Source organism: Pecten maximus, chromosome 9, assembly GCF_902652985.1.
Source record: "Pecten maximus chromosome 9, xPecMax1.1, whole genome shotgun sequence".
NCBI lineage: Eukaryota > Metazoa > Mollusca > Bivalvia > Pectinida > Pectinidae > Pecten > Pecten maximus.
In genome coordinates, this window is record NC_047023.1 from 40,629,677 (window position 1) to 40,650,203 (window position 20,527).

The window sequence follows — 20,527 nt, forward strand, 5'->3', positions numbered from 1 at the left end:
ATGTGACAAGTGTTGTTATTTATAATATAAACGCTATTTATAACTGTGGCTGTGATATTGGGGATCAAGGATCATTAATTTGTCTGCTAACTAGGAAATGTTTCAAAACATTTTAATCAGTGGTATCTTAAATAAAAACTAAAAACTCATTTATTCAAATTAGTTAAGTTATGCATTAGATTGAACACCCCACCCTGTCCTTGTAAAACACAAACATATTATAGCAAAAAAAACTGTATGCAAATTAGTAAGGATGACGGTACAGTTTGTCACTTGGAGCGCTTATAAGATCTCTATAACAAAATGCATTAAACGATATATCAATAAGCCGAATTATTAAGATACTAGACTAACCGGAAGTAGTCTGTGGTATTAAAGAATTGCGTTAAGGAGACCAGAAAGAGATATATTTAAGCGTAGCGTGCTTAACTCATGTTACTTAGAAACCTATCCGTTGTTCTCAGACAACGACAAAAGAATAACGACGCGTTCTAACCCAATTTCGATGATGTAACGTCGAAAATGTATATCTAAAATGGTGGGGGTGGGGGGTGGGGGGGGGGGGGGGGAGGAGGCAAGGATAAATTAAGAGTAACTTAAGTGAAGGAGTCCAGGTGTTCCGGGCGGATAAGTATTTCACTTTATCAAGAGCATCTGTCATGTATACCTGGTAAGATCAAGCCGAGGTAGTAAAACTAATAGATGTATGTCTCTGTCGAAGTGCTGAAATGTATTGCTTCCAAGATTATTGAAATTGTACTGAGTAAATAATGTTACATATGTACCACGTTACTTGTAGAGTAACTTGAACCAATCTTGAGACTATCATAATTATATTCAGTCATCATCAGCGAAGAAATTAATTCAAATATCGAACAAATATAGCAATTATATATCGGGCTCTATGTAAAATTGATACCTGCAGTTTTGTTAAAATACGTTTCAAGTCCATATCAAATCGAAGTCGATACTTTATGTATTCTTCAGCGATATTTAATCAAACGAAAATCAAAAATAGCATCACATACTCGATGTTGATTTTTTTTTTTTTTTTTTAATTGGATCCTTTTCTCGAAAATTTACTGAAGCAGACTCTTTCTTTTCTAAATCTACACTTCCCATAGATTCACCCACACGAAGTGTTTGTGGGGTAGATCCGCTCCCCATAGATTTACCCAGACAAAGTCTTTGTGAAGTAAATCCGCTCACCATAGATTTACCCAGACAAAGTCTTTGTGGGGTAGATTCGCTCACCATAGATTTACCCGGACAAAGTCTTTGTGGGGTAGATCCACTCACCATAGATTTACCCAGACAAAGTCTTTGTGGGGTAGATTCGCTCCACATAGATTTACCCAGACGAAGTCTTTGTGGGGTAGACCCGCTCCACATAGATTTACCCAGACGAAGTCTTTGTGGGGTAGAGCCGCTCCACATAGATTTATCAAGACAAAGTCTTTGTGGGGTAGATCCGCTCCACATAGATTTACCCAGACAAAGTCTTTGTGGGGTAGATCCACTCACCATAGATTTATCAAGACAAAGTCTTTGTGGGGTAGATCCGCTCCCCATAGATTTACCCAGACAAAGTCTTTGTGGGGTAGATCCGCTCCACATAGATTTATCCAGACAAAGTATGTGTGGGGTAGATCCGCTCCACATAGATTTACCCAGACAAAGTCTGTGTGTGGTAGATCCTCTCACCATAGATTTACCCGGACAAAGTCTTTGTGTGGTAGATCCACTCACCATAGATTTACCCGGACAAAGTCTTTGTGTGGTAGATCCACTCACCATAGATTTACCCAGACAAAGTCTTTGTGGGGTAGATCCACTCACCATAGATTTACCCAGACAAAGTATTTGTGGGGTAGATCCACTCCACATAGATTTACCCACACGAAGTGTTTGTGGGGTAGATCCTCTCACCATAGATTTACCCACACGAAGTGTTTGTGGGGTAGATCCACTCCACATAGATTTACCCACACGAAGTGTTTGTGGGGTAGATCCGCTCCACATAGATTTACCCAGACAAAGTCTTTGTGAGGTAGATCCGCTCCACATAGATTTACCCAGACAAAGTCTTTGTGGGGTAGATCCACTCACCATAGATTTACCCAGACAAAGTCTTTGTGGGGTAGATCCTCTCACCATAGATTTACCCAGACAAAGTCTTTGTGAGGTAGATCCGCTCCACATAGATTTACCCAGACGAAGTGTTTGTGGGGTAGATCCTCTCACCATAGATTTACCCAGACAAAGTCTTTGTGGGGTAGATTCGCTCCACATAGAATTACCCAGACAAAGTATTTGTGGGGTAGATCCGCTCCACATAGAATTACCCAGACGAAGTCTTTGTGGGGTAGACCCGCTCCACATAGATTTACCCAGACAAAGTCTTTGTGGGGTAGATTCGCTCCACATAGATTTACCCAGACAAAGTATTTGTGGGGTAGATCCACTCACCATAGATTTACCCAGACAAAGTCTTTGTGGGGTAGATCCACTCACCATAGATTTACCAAGACAAAGTCTTTGTGGGGTAGATCCACTCACCATAGATTTACCCAGACAAAGTCTTTGTGGGGTAGATCCTCTCACCATAGATTTACCCAGACAAAGTCTGTGTGGGGTAGATCCACTCACCATAGATTTACCCAGACAAAGTCTTTGTGGGGTAGATCCGCTCCACATTGATTTACCGTATAGTTGTATATATGTAAGTAGTAGTCTTGCTCAAGCCAGAGAATTTGTTGTGAAATTGTAATCTTTAGGAATTAATTACAATTATCCTTAGAATCATCAATGGAGTGTTATCCTCTTTGTTTTGGAAACCAGTTTTATTTTATGTTAGCCAACCGATTTGCACGATTTAACGTTTCCAATATAACAGACTCCTTGAAGATTTCTTAGAAGAGACAATCGAATGATTGATACAAACGGCGGAAACGTTAACAAAGAGAAATGGGAACTCGTCATTGATGATATAGCAGAGTTTGTTATAAACACGGAAGCGCGAATTAAGAAAGGCTACTTTGATACCGTCTCCAGGCACGGACAACTTAATTGTTTGTTAAACCATCAATATTCTTGTACCTCAAATATATTAGTACCTTTGATAGTTTGTTTTTTTTATTCTGTAACTTTTACCTCAGAATTCGACATTTAGTAGGAAAATTTAAAAAAAATATTCGTCTACTGTCCAGCGACGTAGGCGTGTTTAAAGACGAAAGTTTTATACTCACATTTCGTTTTGAATTCAAATTTACTCATGTATCCAACCTGTATCAGTGTTATCACATTCCAAATTCAAATTTCGCGCTCTGAATGGGACCCATTCTTGTAACGTCACAAATATATGCGGCCATTTCCTTACCACAAACTCATCAATTTAATTTCAATATTTCAATCAATATATTCTTCCGTGAGGATATTCACCTTTTATAACACAACAAAACTACATAAATAGTTACAAGTTACATTGATTAATCGTTTTATTTTTGACTCGTGTATTGTAGATCTATCACTAATATCTAATTGTGACGTCAGACAACGTCATTTATTGACTATGTCACAAACATTGCTCTTATATATATCACTACGGCAACGGGAATCACGAGAGAATATTGTTATCTAATAACTTTCTTTTCGGTTTGGTAAGGTTATATATAGACAATGCTGAGCAAATGGAAATATGTGAAAAATATCATTCTAGCCCAGCTCGTACGTGTTAGTGTTGGTGATATTAGATTACTACTCGGCCTGCTTCTGACAGTTGTATGTGAGATGAGAATTGGACTTGAGGAAGATTCAAACTAAATGTTTCCATAATCTTCTAAAGGATACAGAATGGATAAGGAAGATTTACGTTTAGAAAATACCTATTAGATCTCCCTCCACAACCAACTATCATGTTTACTGTAAATTTCGAACAAGGAATGTTATTTAAACTCGATCCTACAGAAAATAGAATTTGTAATCTTTGTAATCAAATTGGAAGCGAATTTCATTTTTGTTAAACTGTGATGAGCGACAGATATTGTAAACAGGACGTTTTTATTATCCAGATTCTAGTTTGAAAGACCCGATACTTTTAAGTTCAATACTCAGTTTGATTTTGTTGTTTATGACTAATTAGTCTCGTTTGTTGAATACATCAAGCTTATAAGTAACACTACATAACGATGTCCTGTTTACATTTACAAATTCCATACACTTAATTAGGGGCTACTGGACTAGCAGGAACTTTCAGGGATTTAGAATTGAGGAAGTTATATTCTAAAATGGAAATCTACTGTTTTAATGGAATAAAAATGTGATTTTTTAATCAATGATGTCACTGATTTAGCGTAAATATTAAATGGACATGTTCTGCGAGGAATATATTGTACATGCCAAAAATTATCAACCTAAGATTACTTCACTGATCATATAAGATAGTCAGATATGGTTTATCAGGGACGTATAATAAGATATGTCCCTGGGTTTATGAAGTCGGGCCATGCAGTTGGAAGAAATTTCCAATAAATCAACGAAAATTTCATATTATGGCTTTGTTAATTTTCATTTGTTAATTTAACAAGTGCGCGTCATCAGGATAAGGGCTACTATAAAGAGTACAAAGTGCACACTCATCTACGCACATCCGGCCTAATCCGAACAATCTTCTCATTCCGTTTCCGGTTCTTGTATTAGTATCCATACAGTCATTTCCGTTCTGAACTTGCGATGACAGGTCCAACGTCGGGAGGCCCTTTCGCAAACAGCAGGGTAACTATGAATGATTCTGTATATTTTGCACATTTTGTTCCACTTTGTATTGTTTATTTGATACCTTTAGATGTTTGTGGGTATAGATCGTTCCACTTTATAGACCGAAAACAGCTAGGAAGTGAAAGAAGGTCATTGGAGATTGTGAGTCGCTGCAGGGCACATTCTGCTATCGGTGCGGAAAGAAGGTCGATTTCATTGCAATAACACACTCATGGATACGCTTATATGTATCGAAGGTATATTGGAGATACGAACTATTGTTACGAGGATGTAATAAGCTGAAATTGTTTCTTTTCTAAATCGAGAAATACACAGAAATCTTGCCTAATCAACCATAACACTAGTTCAATGCAAGTTTACTACGCATGCGTGTAGAGTGGGGTGGGGAGCAAAACAGAACAGCCAAAACAAGGGGCCTCATGCTCGGAAATTGAAAGTAGATATCAAATTTGCATCTTTAACACACTATTAAGGACCAACTTCTGTATTTTAAGGTAGTTTTGATAAATATGTGAGTTAACAACATGAGGTATTTCTGCACACAGCTGTGAACACGCCGTGGCTAACCTCCGACAGATGTGCCCTGTGCGATCTGTCAACCCGTTGACATCTCGATAGTTATGTCATAACCATTTGGTCGAGGATCGGCATGCCATACAGGGTCATGACCGAGGCACATCAAATAGTCGTCTATGTCGCATTGCTCTGTGCTTATGCATATTTCTGTATATGTTGGTAAGAACTCTGTGTGAGATTTCAACACTTTAGTACAGATGGCATTCAACTTATATTCAAACTTCAATTTATATAACAGATTACAACCTGGATTAGATTGACATAATTATTGATAGTAATTAAATAAATTTAAATTTTTAACAAGTCCGCAATTTTGTGGGTTTATTTATTTATTTATATATTACACACAGCTAACTTCATTAAAATGCAAAATTAACATGGACATGACAATATATTTTAGGGTAGAAACATTTATGCTACATAAAATAAGCATCATTAGTTGATAATTTTAAAGAGATAAATCAAGAAAATGTGAAATGGGTATATAAATGTACAGCAAATTTACATTTTTTTTAACTTCAACACCCATCTTGGTATCAAACAGAAACCTGTGACAAAAATAGTTGATTTAGACACCCGACTTTCAGCCAATTTATGTATTTTACTATAATCTTGTAAACATGTAAATTGTAAATCATGGTTTTAACTGCCTTTTTAACAAAATCATTTGTATTTATGTCAATTTACTGTTTTTAAGGGCAAATCAGTAGTAATTTTTCAGACACATGGACATGTGCTTTTCCTGTGGAACTTAAAAATTACATATTTAATTGTATCTTATGATACAGACTAGATCAGTCTCCATATATGTCACCTCCTTTTTTTTCTAATTTTTCTGTACACAATGTATTTTTAATAACTGAGATGTAACTACACAAGCCTGAAAAAACATCAAGCATTTATTTTTTACTTATATTGAATCCCTGCATCATGTATTCACAGTATATTGTCATGGTAAATACCAAGTGACAAATTGGAAGTGTATTTTATCTCCTTTTTGGAGGAGATTGCAAGGGGACACTAACTCAGAAATCACCAATATATATTGCATATACTTTTTGCTTCTCTGGTAAAATGATGAAAATACTCACATTTCCGTTTTGAATTCAAATTTACTCATGTATCCAACCTGTATCAGTGTTATCAAATTCCAAATTCAAATTTCGCGCCTCTGAATAAATGGGACCCATTCTTGCATTGTGACGTCACAAATACATGCGGCCATTTCCTTACCACAAACTCATCAATTTAATTTCAATATTTCAATCAATATATTCTTCCGTGAGGATATTCACCTTTTATACCACAACAAAACTACATAAATAGTTACAAGTTACATTGATTAATCGTTTTATTTTTGACTTGTGTATTGTAGTAGTAGTAGTGTATTGTAATATCTAATAGTGACGTCAGACAACGTCATTTAGTGACTGTGTCACAAGCATTGTTCTTATATATATCACAATTGCAATGGGAATCACTGAAATGATGAAAATAATCTGCTCTATATATTGTGAAACTTATCCAACTGTTATATCTTAAAATGCAGACTTCTAGACAATATTGTCGCTTAAAATAAGATTGAAAATCAATTATTTATATTATATCAGTTTGGTTTGTGACTCCTATTCTTTCATGATAATATATATAACAGGGCATCCAGTAGACCCTTGAGAGTATGTTTTTGACTCCCCAAATTGAGATCTGACTCTTGGGTTTGAAGGGGTATGTCTATTTGACATATATGTTATGACCCTTCAGATTTCTCAGAAATAGTGATTTGACTTCTGAAATTGCTAAAAGTCAAGGGTCAACTGGTTGCCCTGTATAAAACCATCTACATCTACTTATAGGTATGTAGAAACAGCTACTCCTTCTTTGAAAAGGGTTATGATATCATTTGTACTGCTTCTATAAATGGGATGTTCATATACTCATGCTTTTTGTTGTAAGTGTAAACATCTAAAGCAATGTGTTTATGGAAATTTAATGTGTTCTAATTTCTTCCAAGTGTATCCTTCCATGCGAACAACCAAAAGTTAAAAATCAACATGTGTGTACATTTACTGATGCATGAGATCACACAACTTTTAATGGATGACAACATAATAAAAATGGAATATGTAATTGCTCAGAATTGAACAATTTACGTCGTGCGAAGATTATATCGAAAAAATATATCTATTTTTTTTTAATCATTTGACAATGAATTTCACACGAAAAACATACAGCACTGATTTTGTATTGACAGTAGAGCTCTATATTGTAGGTCTCTGTTAATGTGTTTGTTTGTTTGTTTGTTTGAGCTTTTTTTTAAAGCTGTACGCATGTTTTGAGGGTTTTTTTTAAAGCTGTACACATGTTCAAAATTATTTATCGCCATTTATCATTTATGATGTTGTATCATGATAAACATAACGTTCATCCATGCAGACACCCTTTCATTATTGAAACATCAAAGTTAATGTTGAATGATATAGCTGTATTGTTCATTTTAAATATAAATTATTATACATATTGAATACTCCAGGCTCTGTACTAGTGTTAATTACAACATTATGTATTCATTGGTTCAGTGACTTGGGAGATACAAAGGAAACAGCTGTTTTAATTTATAGTCTCACAATTTACCTTTCTTATATATATAATATCACAAAATGGACAGTCTAGAGCACAATATGACTTAAGTTGTCATCACATAAAGTTATAATTAATATAAATTGAGCTAATACAGGAATTTAAATTGCAAATCTGAAGGGTCATATTAATGACATTTACAAATAGATGCATACCCTTGCCATCACAATAGTCCAAACTTATTCTTGAAAGTCAAAAACAAATTCCCGACGACCAAGAGAAAGTGCCACCTTGTATTAAGTGGTTGAGGATTTTTTGTTGCAATACTGTACATATGTATAAACTGTCGTTAAACTTTTTAACAAATTGACAATTTACTGATTATGCATTTCATGCATTGTTTATAATTTTATAATTTAAAACTACACCAATATTGATAGCATTCTTGTGAAAATATTCATGTTAACTCTTGCAAAATTATATTTTATATTTTCAGATGACGATGACCTAGCCTGCTGACTTGTCCAACAACAAGAAGCTTTGGATGAAGAACTTCAAATGTTGGTGGACTCGCCTTACTCATCTAGGTCAAATTGTAACACCGCAAGGTATGGAACATACTAAATGTTAGTTTATGACGCGACATCAGAATGGAACCCAGAAATGCTTTCACATCCTTAAAGACCCAGTGATGAAATTTGTGTTTGAAGTTTGACTACTGCTATGGAAAGAAGAGATGGTGTTGAGTCAGTCAGCATGATCAACGCAATTAGTGACGGGTTCAACGTGCTCGCAGAGGATGAAGGGCGGGGCTTCCGAGGTGATGGACAGAACATCCTACATCAGGGGTCAGTCCAATTGCCCCCGGAGTACCAGAACACATGGAAGGACACTTCACAGATAAGCTATAATCACACCTCAAATGGAGGAATGCAATATGGCATGCATGCATGGAACAACGGATACGAGAAGAAAGATATAACCTCGCAAATGTTCAGAATGGACAATGGCAGTTCAGTATCTCAAAATGATATTCCACAAGCAGTGCTTAATATAAAGGAGGAGGATCTAGCTGTTCATGATTTCACTAAAATGAAGGATTATAATGAAACACCAGCAAAAGATCCACCTCAATATCAACAATGGCCAAGACAGTTTGACAATAATTATAATTTAATGAATCATACCAATGGTAACTCAATGAAACCTTCTCTCCCCGATAGTCATTCCACAGCCAGTAGTACCTTTCCTGCACAGGAATCCATCAACTCGTCTCCCGAACAAAAACCTGTAGGATCATATACTGCTCCCTATGTACAGATTAAACAAGAAAATTCCAGCAACCTCAATAATGTACATTGTAACCAAAATGGTGATCAGAAAGGACAACCCTGGCCAGGAAACGGAGTTGATACAAAACTTAATGTGTCATCTGGAGATTCTTACACTATGCAACGAGAAATTTATCTCAGGGATAGCTATTCTGTGATACCACAAACATGTGCCTCCCCTGTAGCACTGAAGAGGGAACCATGTGACTTGAGTGGTAAAAATGACTGTTACCAACCTTCAGTGGCTAAGTATCCCCGTACGGATGTTACATCATCAACTTTGGTTGAAAATGGAGAAACCTCGCCGCCACCAGGGTCTCAAAAAATGATTTCCCTTCAGCCTGTCAAACTAGAGCCAACCCTCCTTAGCATTCCTGGAGATCACAATATGAACATGAACCAACATTATCCTGGCCATGTTCCTTACAAGTATAATGACAAGCCAGGAAATTACAATGGAACACGTGTAGATGGATCTTACGGACAGGGAATGGAAGAACCAGAAAGAAACTGTCTTGGGAAGTCAGTATCTGCATCTCTGATGTCCCTGCATGATTTTGCCTATGCCTGGAACCCAGGAAATGAACCATACACAGCTATGGTAGGTTACAGGGCCACCATTAACCACCCCAGTCTTTCTGTAGAGCTCAGTAACACTGCAGCTACCAACACCTATAGTGATAATACTCAGATAACGCCAAACATGGTCAGTAAGAACTGTGATACTACAATGAATTACTCGAAACACAGAGGAAATGGTCTGGATGAATCCCTATGTAGTAATGAAAATTATGCAACCTTGTGCAATTTAGATCAAAGCACAAGCAGTTCTTTCCAAAGTAACGATGGATTTGATTCGAGTAGCTACAGCGTAGGAAACTCCGTTCAGAATGACGCAGACATGGATGACAGTTTTGGCAAACCATTTAGGAACGTGGAGTCGGAATACAATCAGGATGAAAATGGAGAAGAAGATAACTGCCAGAAGCTTATGTGTCGTTGCGGAATATGCGGAGACACATTTGACACGAGCATCAGCCTCAGAGCTCATGTCCGTATGCACACAGAAAGTATAGCACTCCAATGTGAAATTTGCAATAAGAAATTCAAAAACAAAGTTGAACTCAGAACACATTGTGAAAATCATGATGAGGAAAAGGTTTTGGCCTGTGATGTCTGCGACAAAACCTTCGAAAAGAAAAGATGCCTAAAGTCTCACATGCGTACACATTCAGGTGAGAAGAAGAAACTGCACAAATGCGAGGTTTGCGGCCGCCAGTACGGCACACTTCAGGGTTACCTTGTTCACAAGGACTCGCATGGCATTGACACACCTCACGAATGCTCAACATGCGGAAAGATATTTGGACATGAAGATCTTCTGTCATTCCATATGAAAACTCACACAGACATTTTCACATTCATGTGTCACGTCTGTGACAAGAAGTTTGGAAACAACCGTGAACTACAGAAACATCTTAGCAAACACACTGGTCTACTGCCCTTCCAGTGTAGTACATGTAATGATTCATTCTGCGATGATTATACCCTTCAAATGCACATTTCCGAACACACTGGAGAAAGTTTCCACATCTGTGAAGTTTGTGGGAAATCGTACAAAGATATATTAGCCATGAAGGAGCATCAGAAAAGTCACTCAGAGGAAAAACCATTTATCTGCGAGATTTGCTGTAAGGGGTTCAAATCAAAGACAAATTTACATGAACATTATCGAATTCATTCGGGGGAGAAGCCCTTTGAATGTCATGTCTGTGGGAAGCGGTTTCGTCAGAGCTCCATCCTGAGAAACCATGTTCGAATTCACACCGGGGAGACGCCCTGGGAGTGTAACGAGTGTGGAAAGAAGTTCAGCTTTAAGGGTAATTACACTCGTCACCTTTGGTCTCACACAGAGGAAAAGGAACGTACATGTCGCGTCTGTGGAAAGATATTCACTGACATGATAGGATTGAAGCAACATCTGGAACGGCACACCCGTCAATCAAACCAGAAGCCAAAGTCCTTCAAGTGTAATATCTGCGACAATGAATTTGACCGAAGTCGTACCCTGCAGATGCACATGAAAGTGCATACAGGGGACTGTCCATTCACCTGTGACATCTGTGAGAAGACCTTCGTCTCCAAGATTGATCTCAACAAGCATGTCAAACTGCATGATGACGAAAAGAGTTTTCGCTGTGATGTATGTGACAAGTCATATGTGGACAACGGCAGACTGCGACGTCATATGAAGATTCACATGGGCCTAAAACCATTCAAGTGTGACGTCTGCTCTTCGACCTTCACGGAGAAGTATCACCTGACAAAGCACCAGAAGACTCACCAGAAGGACACAGAGGACAAATGAACAGTACCCTGTTAATTATAAGATATTTATTTTTGTGTTATTTATCAGGAAGTAACCTGCACATTAAAGGCCTTGTGTTCATTCACAAGTAGATAATATATAACAAGTAAAATCATCCAGCTCATTTAGATTAAAAAAAACATTTAGCAACTTTAAATTCTTTTGCAAGTATCATTTGAAGCTCAATCTTCAAATAAGTACAGTGTATTCACAAAGAGATTTTTGTACTTCAACTGAATGTTCAAATTATTTTGTCTAATGTAAAAAAAGATATTCTAACTTAACATGAACACTGTTTGTGGCAATCAATTTTTTGTGATGCATGTGTTCAGAAATTTAATATCATTTAATAAAATGAGAATCTTTTCAATCATGTTTCATGATGATAATTCTATAAAGCCTAAATCCCGTAATATAAGTATACTGTATACAGGCTATAGATTGAGGTATCTAAGTTTTTATAGGGAGATTATGCTTTTTTGTTAGGTTCCATTCCGTGATCTCTATAATGTTACATGTACCTGAGATACTGATAACAAATTTAAGAACCTAGAATGATGAGTGGTCTGTAGAAGTAATTTTTATACATACTAACATTTGAATGCTTTTGAGTTTCTTTTTAATGTGTTTGGTTTGGGTAAGGATCTATATATGTAGTCTTATTGTACCTTAATAATTGTACAGGCAATAAAGATGAGATATTTTTATTGTTTTGTAATGAACAATACTTGTTTTGATACCTAGTGTGTGCTGGTTTAAGTATTAATGTTGAATCATTGTCCTGTGGTTTCTTGGTTTCATTTAAATGTAATCAAATTTTATTTCATCGAGCACACTTTCCCAGAGAGTCATACATAAAGAGGGGTCTCTATAGGATTTCAATAATAACTATGTTTACTCGGCTTATAAACTGGGAATATATGGAATGCGAATGTATGTGACTGTTACTTGATACTGAGTGTGTTGCTGAAACGGTATGAAGTGATCATGATTAAGAATAAGTTTTATTTTGGGATGATGGAGATCAATGTATTGATTGCTGAAAAGTGTTGGTTGATGCATGTACCATATTTATCCAACAATAAGCCTATGCCTGGTAATAAACCTGTGCATGAATTGTGGTTCAGTGAAAATTGCGAAGAGACACTGTTTCTTAATACTGCAATAAGCCCACCCCCTACATCCGAGTCAAAGTTGAGGTGTCGGGTTCCCTGGGCTTATTACAGGATAAATATGGTAGATGTGGTAGTTATCTTATGTATACTTATCTCTGTAGTGGTGCCCGAAGAATATAATATATCATGTTTCCCTAATTTCAGCTGTCTTGTTTGAAAGGATATGCAAGAAAGAGGTTAACATAATGATTAATAGTTAATGTAAATGAGAGCAGGTCTCGGGTGTCGTTTGTTTACCCAATAAGATGTTAAACATATTTACTTTTTTAACGAGCACCTAATGTTCAGCAAGAGTGAAATGCAGGTTGAGAGTGTTGCGGTCAGACATGTTTATACCAACACTGGATAGCATTACTCAAACGAGAAGGCTTGAGCAGGATAAGAGGTATCAGGGGTATGATGGAATGATGGTGGAGGCGTAACACTTAAAGTTATGGCTAGGGTAGTTAGTTATGAATAGTTTCTCTCATCACTGTTAGGAGCCCATGTAGTCATGAAGGAGAGCTTGTACAAGGGAACAAAAGATGATGATGATGATGAATGAATATGATGATGATGATGATTTTATGCAAACACAGACACAGAATGATATGATGTGTGTCTCCATCCTTGCCTTAACAAAAATGCAAATTTTTGTAATCATTTTTAAATTTTTGACTGTTATATTTATTGCCAAGTTATGGCACAATTATTAACGATCATAGTGTATTAATTGTCACGCGTACCATTGTATCTTCAGTCTGGGCGGTGCGTCATATTAATATATAGTTAACACATTGTGGAAATATAAAACTTTCACATGAGATTTCTATATTGCTATGTATTTCGTAGTTATGAAATGGCATATATGGTTTATATATTACAGTAATTTATTTCCTGTTGGTGTTATTTGTTAAATCATTCAGATTTGTATTATAATCGAAATTCTGTGTTCAATCCTGTATCTTAAGTAGTGAATGTTGATTTGTCATTACAGAACATTCCACTTAATATCAAGTGTCAGAGGAAAATGTGTTCTTGGATTGATAAAAAAACTGTTTTACTTCCAAAAACAAATGATAAAAATATTGTTTTTTCCTGTCGAAACAAACATTTACTATGAATTAGAGTTTGTGTCTGTTTTAACAGCTTAAGAAATCAAAATTTAAATTTTACATTTGAATTGTCTTTGTCATATGGTAGTACAGTAAAAGGTTTTTTTGTTTTTTTTATTATTATTTGAAAAAGAGAGGAACAATATCATCTTCAAAATAACAAGCTTAATGATAACAAAGTCACTATAGACGTATAAATCAGTCTGTATATACTTACTACATAGAACAATCTTAACACAGTAACTGGGGACACAGGTGACATTAAGTGGAATCCACTGTACGACAGAGTGATACTATTATAGAATGTTGTACATCGTGATATAAGACCTCTCGTTTAAGCTACTCGTGCTGCCTTATCACTTTATTAAATATGTAATGTCTGAACAACACCATCCAAACTGTTGTATTTTACAACAGAGTGCAGTAAAAGAGTTTTAATAGTTTCCGAGAATATTTGCCCATATAAGTTATCTGCCCTTACTGTGGAAGAGTTTTTTTCCTTATACATTTGTATAAATTTGGTCCTTTCCATAAAACTGTCCGACTTCTTGGTGAATATATTCATTGGTCCCCACCTGGAGAACTGTCCAGTTTCATCAGTGGCAGACTCCCAAAAGTTGTCTGCCCTTATCTGGGTGAATAATATCTAGTTTTCTGTTCTTTTAGAACTACACAGTTACTAGTTATTGGCCGTTTCCAGAGCTGTCTCCTTGCCAAATGGTCTAGCTATGTGTTAATTGAAATCAACTCTTTATCCTGTTTGGGGTATTAAATTACCTTCAATGTTAAAACTGATTTGCAGATTTTATTTGCGAATCAGTCAGGAAGTAGGGGATATATCGTTCCTAGTCTAATCCTCCAATAGGACATGTCTTATGAAAATGACGATAGGTTGATTAGTCATTGGTAAGCCTGAATTCTTCTGTATAAAGGGGAGATAACTTGTGTGTACTCGGAGTCCATTAAGACAATCTTTACTGTCATGTTTTTTTCATTACCGAATCATATGATTAATTACTTACACTTGTCTTTCATAAACTGTTCATTATTGAGTCTTACATTTTATGTACCATCAGGTTAAGGTTTTTTTTTTTTTTTTTTCATGGATGAATCTTTTAAAGATTAAATAATAGAAAAGGAAATGTAATGAAGTCCAAATTTTGCAGGATCAGTTGATGAAATAACTGATAAGACTTAACATCTTGAAGTCAATAGTGAACATCACGTTAATAAATGAAATTTATTGAAATGTTCAATTCTTTGTCAACCGTTTTTGAAAAATATTGAACAATATTACGGTTATGAATGATTTTTTGAAGTATTAAACTATTTTATACATTATACAGTTATAAACTAAGATGTTATTATTTTGAAGTTCCATCTTTGTAAATCACTATGCACTTTTGAAATGTTGTTATACTGGTGTTGATATGTGATAATGATTATGTCCACACACACACACAGTTAATGGGAGGTTATTTCTATGGAGTCCTGTGTGGCCTCTTTGATAATAAACTAAAAGTTGAAGTGATGTTTTGATATAATTAGTGAAGGTGGATTGTGATACTGTATATGAGGAACTTTTAATCGAGGTATAATTTCCACATTTTCCCTGTTCCAAATAATTACTGTAACCAGTTACAATGATTTCTATGTAAGGGATTAAATCAAAACCAAGCTTTACAGGAAGATATTGATCACGAGTAACAGGACAAACATTTCCTTGTGTGAAGTAGTTACAAACATCAGTACTAGGCCATGATTAAAGACTACATATAGGTTTTATATATGGCCGAGTTTCTTAGTTTTAACATCTCAGATCCTTTTTGAGTCGGATAAACATTCCCTTAGGAGAAGTTTAAATTTTACAACCAGATGCTTCATATCCATCTTAAATTGTGTTAATGCTGGGACAAGAATTTTGAAAGTTTTCTTTTTTGTAGTTTGTTGATGTTATGAAATAGATGTTTGGGATGCATGGCTTTTGATCTGTGGAATTCATTGGACTTCAATGGTTTGTCTTGAGTGTGTGGGGTGTTTTTTGCAATGTTACAAACAAACAAAATGCAATCATAGAAATGACTGATCAATGTAATTTTTTATTAGTACATCGAGTTGTTTGACAGAAAATGAATGCAACTCTCATAGATCTTAAATAAGGTAATTCGTGAAATGTATTTAAAAGTACGATTTAAAATAATAGTTAGCCTTCGATACTGGTACATGTTTGTCGGGGAAAAAATTGTGGTAGAATATACTAAATGTGATTAATACATGATTGAATATGTATCTTATCTCTTGAGGGTCCATTTTCCATAAAAAGTTCTTTAATTTTCCTTAGAGATAATAATACAATGATGGCTATCAATTCTAATAGATTGCAGATTGATTGAAGCATACATCTGTGACTAAAGACACTCCCATTACCTGTTTACACCTATGCCTTGCACAGCATGTGCTAATTTAATACTCATTATATCAAAGGTTTGAAAACCTGTAGTTGTTTGTTTACATACATATTCAGTACTGTTTGAATTTCCATTTAAGTTTGCATATTTTCAATATTCATTAAGAGTTTGAATAATCAATGTTTATTCATTACATTGATGTATGAATATACATCCATGTTTAAGTATTCATTGAAGTTTGAAGATTCATTGATGTTTGATATGAATTGTTTCCCATATAAATCATGTATTTATTTTTTCATCTGTGTGTTAAAATTTATATCCACTTACACTGTTATCATATATAGTAGTTCTTGTTATTGGTGGAAAATTAGTCATATTTTATTTTATAATAATCCTAATTCATACAAGGTGTTTGGCCGTGTTTTTATTCTGCCTGGGGTTTTGTGCATGTGAGAGTTTATTTATGATGTAGAGTTTTTACTATATGTCAATTTCATGTATTTTTTTCATGGTTTTTTTTTTACTTCCATTTTATGTGTTACATGCATCACTGTGATGCACTCGATGTTTAGAGTTTTATTGTTAATCCATTAAGTTACATACATAGGCAGAAAATTTCACAGTCTCATTCATATAAATGACCTGATGGTGTAAACAAAAACAAACAGGATCCATTGGTGTTTGATTATAATTTTGTTCTCATAAGTATAATAGAATTTATCCAAAAACCTGCTCAATGTTTCTGCTTCACAGTAAAAAAAAAAAAAAATAGAATAAAAAAATTTAAAAACAAAAATACAAACCAAAAAAAAACCTACAAAAAATGTCAGAAACTTTGACGTAGATATTTTGAAAAGGAATGATTGTTTAAATTACATCATGTGAAATTGTTTGGTCCAGGTTTTTTCCGTACGACTTATTTAAATATATGAGGACATTCTCTTACAAAAATGTAAAAAAAAAAAACACCACCAACTTCTACACCAGCTATTTTTGCTCATTAAACTTGAACATTTTAGTTTATTTGATAATTTTGTATTTATTTAACATCAATATTAATTTCAGGTTCCTTAGTGCAGTATATTAAATGATAAAAGTATAGAACATATACATTGAATTAAAGATATACAGGATCATTCTTTAAAATACCTGGAATTGTTTTTAACTTTGCTATGAATTGAAATTAGGGCATCTGTTTTCAAGTAATGCTGCCAACATTGTGTGATTTACTAAACAATTCACATCAATGAGACAGATTATTTAATCATCAGAAGAGAACAAATTACTTGCTATTTTGATATCTCAGATTTGAAGTAAAAGATTATTGTGATACATAGGTCAATATGTTAAAGCTGGGTGATAGTATTGTATGACAGAAGAGGTTGTCTGAATTTCCTTTTCTGTTCATTTCACATGGTTTTAAGTTGAACTTGTTCCTAGAAAGGTCTTTGACAGCAGATGAGGTTTGTCACATGTTCTTCTCAACCTCCATTCCTGTTTCAGGCAGCTAAAATTGATTACCATTGATTAATTCATTTAATGAATTGATTTTCTCAAATTATTCAATTAATTTTTCCATATAGATGAAGTATCATTCTTCAATTGATTGATTTTTCTGTAATTTACTAAATATGATTTATGTTGATAATTTAATTTTTTTTAAACAATTCATTGAATGAATTAATTGGTTTATTTTAGATTGATGAAGTACTGTTAGATTTGTTTTACAATAATTTCATTTCATCTCCATTTTGATTTCCATTGTAATTTAATGAATGTAATTAAGTAGGCTTGGATGCTGGATAGTAGATTGGGTGTGGGTTTATTGTGTAATTAGTCCTGAATCATTTATATCATTTTGTACCTAAAGATTTGTAGAGAAGGAAATCATTCATATCTTGAAAAGATCAATAATAGGCAAAATTTCTTCAGATGTTTGTTTTTTTTAAAAGGGGAAAAAAAAAGAAAAAGAAAATCATGCTTTTCAATTGAAAGATTTGGTTACTACACTTGTGAAACTAGATATGTTCTTGTGATATTTGAGAGTTCATTTTAGATCAAACAACACACTAATGTAGCTATATACTGTATAATTGACATGGAAGCAATACATTATTTACTATAACCATATTTGTGTACAAACCTAAGTAATCGGTCATTAGTTGTTCCAAGGAAGGTTACTGGTCCAACTGTGTGTAGTAGGGAGGTTTATCAGACAAGGTTCATCAGAAAGATAGGTGGTTGCTGGTATTCTGATGTTTTCATGTTAAAAAGAGTTACCTCCACTGCTGCAAACAGTTTAGCTTTAAATTATTGGGGAATGTGAATGATTCAAAGTATTTGGTTACTGCTTATAAAGGGATTAATACTGTGATTAAAAACAGCTCTCACAGTCAAAAAAGAACTCAATATCTGTTCTTAAACACGAAATGGAAAATTTTATTTTTACTACAAGATTGATCAAGTATTGAACAGATTTACTATCAGATCATTAAAAGTTCACTTGATTAAAGAAATTTTTGGAACTCTAGAAAAATATCTTGTTGCATGTTGTAGATAGGATCAGAAATATGAATTCGAGGTAAAATATTCTAGTCATATATTGACTGTGTTAACAAGAAAACATTTCAGTTTTTAAACTCCAGATATAATTTTATATTGCTTGTTGGTTTTCTACATTTTAATATTATAGAAAGATTTTTTTATTGTATTATAGACCTATCTAGAAAAGATGCATCACTGTTTCTTCATATACATGTGTACATAGTGTTTCATTGAATTAACCCAGTTTCCATAGAGTTGATATTTCCTATAATGATTTATATAATGTTGATTTGATAGCGGAAAGTTAACCCAATGCTCATAGTATTAATTGATCCTGTTACCTGTATAAAAACCAATTATGTACAGTTTGGAGAGCCCTCCTTGTTACCTACGTTTTTTCTATGGGGGATGTCTTGTGTACATGTGTACGTTATTCCACTGAAATGAGATGTACATTTATTGATAAAACTGTTTTGAGTGAGTTGAATGCAACATATACAAAACCATTTTATGTATACTATTAAAGTTACATATAGTGATCAGTACTGTGTTGCCTTTGTTTGTACTGCTTTTGTTTCTATGTCTGCCCTTAACATGTTTTGCAACTTCTAGTTACCAGTAATTTTCAGTGTTAAATATATAATGTATATACAGTCCAATCTAATTAAAATCAGATGTACATTTGCACTACGCTACTCTCATACGTAGTGCAAATGTACATCTGATTTTAATTAGATTGTATACAGTCAGACTTCATTTTCTCAAACTCTGATAACTCAAAGACCACGTTGAATTCAGTTCCAATAGCAAAATATTCTCGGTTACCTCAAATACCTGTAATAAAGTTTTTTTCATGATCCTAATGAGGTTTGACAGTACATATGAAATGAACTTTAGTGATTTATAAGCTACTATACTTTTTCACTACATACTATAACTCCTACATATATACAGTATCCTTTCTTCTCTAAACGTATATTCGACAGAGAGTGAAGTGTACATAGGAGCGGACAGAAACACTTTAAATTAGTTTCTCCTTTGAAGACCACGGAAAGATATCCTGATCTCATTGGGAAATATTCTGCTTTCTTGGGATTTTGATGTGTGACTCATTGGGAAATCATGCTATCTTTTTGTGATATGTAAAGTGGTGAATGCTTGCTGATATGGCAGCCTAGAGTTGCATTGTAAGTGTCTTTGATGACGGAGAAGATGATTACACTCCCGTAATATCTTGTTTTGAAATCTTAAATGGACTGTGTAGCGTTAATCTGATAGGGTAAAAATGATCACATGGCAAGGTGTAGCTGCGATAACGTAGCTCTGGACGACGAACGGACAATTTCTGACAGATGGTCGTCGTCAGAGAGCAGAGTAGGCAGGTTATGAATATTCGTTCTAGACAAGGTGTGTAATGTCATAACTAAACATTTGTTACAACTTCGAAAGAAACAGAAGGCTTCAGAGTCGTTATGATGCTTTTCATAGAGATAAAACTTAAGAGAATTTCAATTTTTGCATTTGTGATTTGGCAAAAAAAAGATTGCACGTTCATTCCAACTACAGGATGTACACGGTTGGATTTATGTTTGTTACTTCATTACCATGGAAATCCATTCTTGTGAATTTTGGAGTTTGTTTAAAACTTGTCATATTGTCGAATTGTAGCAGGCTA

At 34.6% G+C, this 20,527-nt stretch overlaps 2 protein-coding genes across 2 annotated transcripts; one reads left to right on the forward strand and one right to left on the reverse strand.

Annotated features, from left to right (window-relative positions):
• Nucleotides 1–1,020: 1,020 nt before the first annotated feature.
• LOC117334015 (CUB and sushi domain-containing protein 3-like) lies at nt 1,021–2,697 on the reverse strand. The gene has a single exon (XM_033893434.1). The coding sequence runs from the start codon at nt 2,695–2,697 to the stop codon at nt 1,021–1,023; it is 1,677 nt and encodes a 558-aa protein (XP_033749325.1).
• A 2,011-nt stretch (nt 2,698–4,708) lies between these two features.
• On the forward strand, nt 4,709–19,394 carry LOC117335167 (zinc finger protein 699-like). Its single transcript, XM_033895127.1, has 2 exons — nt 4,709–4,773; nt 8,426–19,394. Exon 2 carries the CDS (start codon nt 8,653–8,655, stop codon nt 11,626–11,628), a length of 2,976 nt encoding a protein of 991 aa, XP_033751018.1. The 5' UTR covers nt 4,709–4,773; nt 8,426–8,652; the 3' UTR covers nt 11,629–19,394.
• Nucleotides 19,395–20,527: the final 1,133 nt, after the last annotated feature.

Bases quoted from the DNA above. Each gene is read 5' to 3' on its own strand.
- LOC117334015 (XM_033893434.1), bottom strand. From the start codon at position 2,697: ATGTGGAGCGGATCTACCCCACAAAGACTTTGTCTGGGTAAATCTATG.
- LOC117335167 (XM_033895127.1), top strand. From the start codon at position 8,653: ATGGAAAGAAGAGATGGTGTTGAGTCAGTCAGCATGATCAACGCAATT.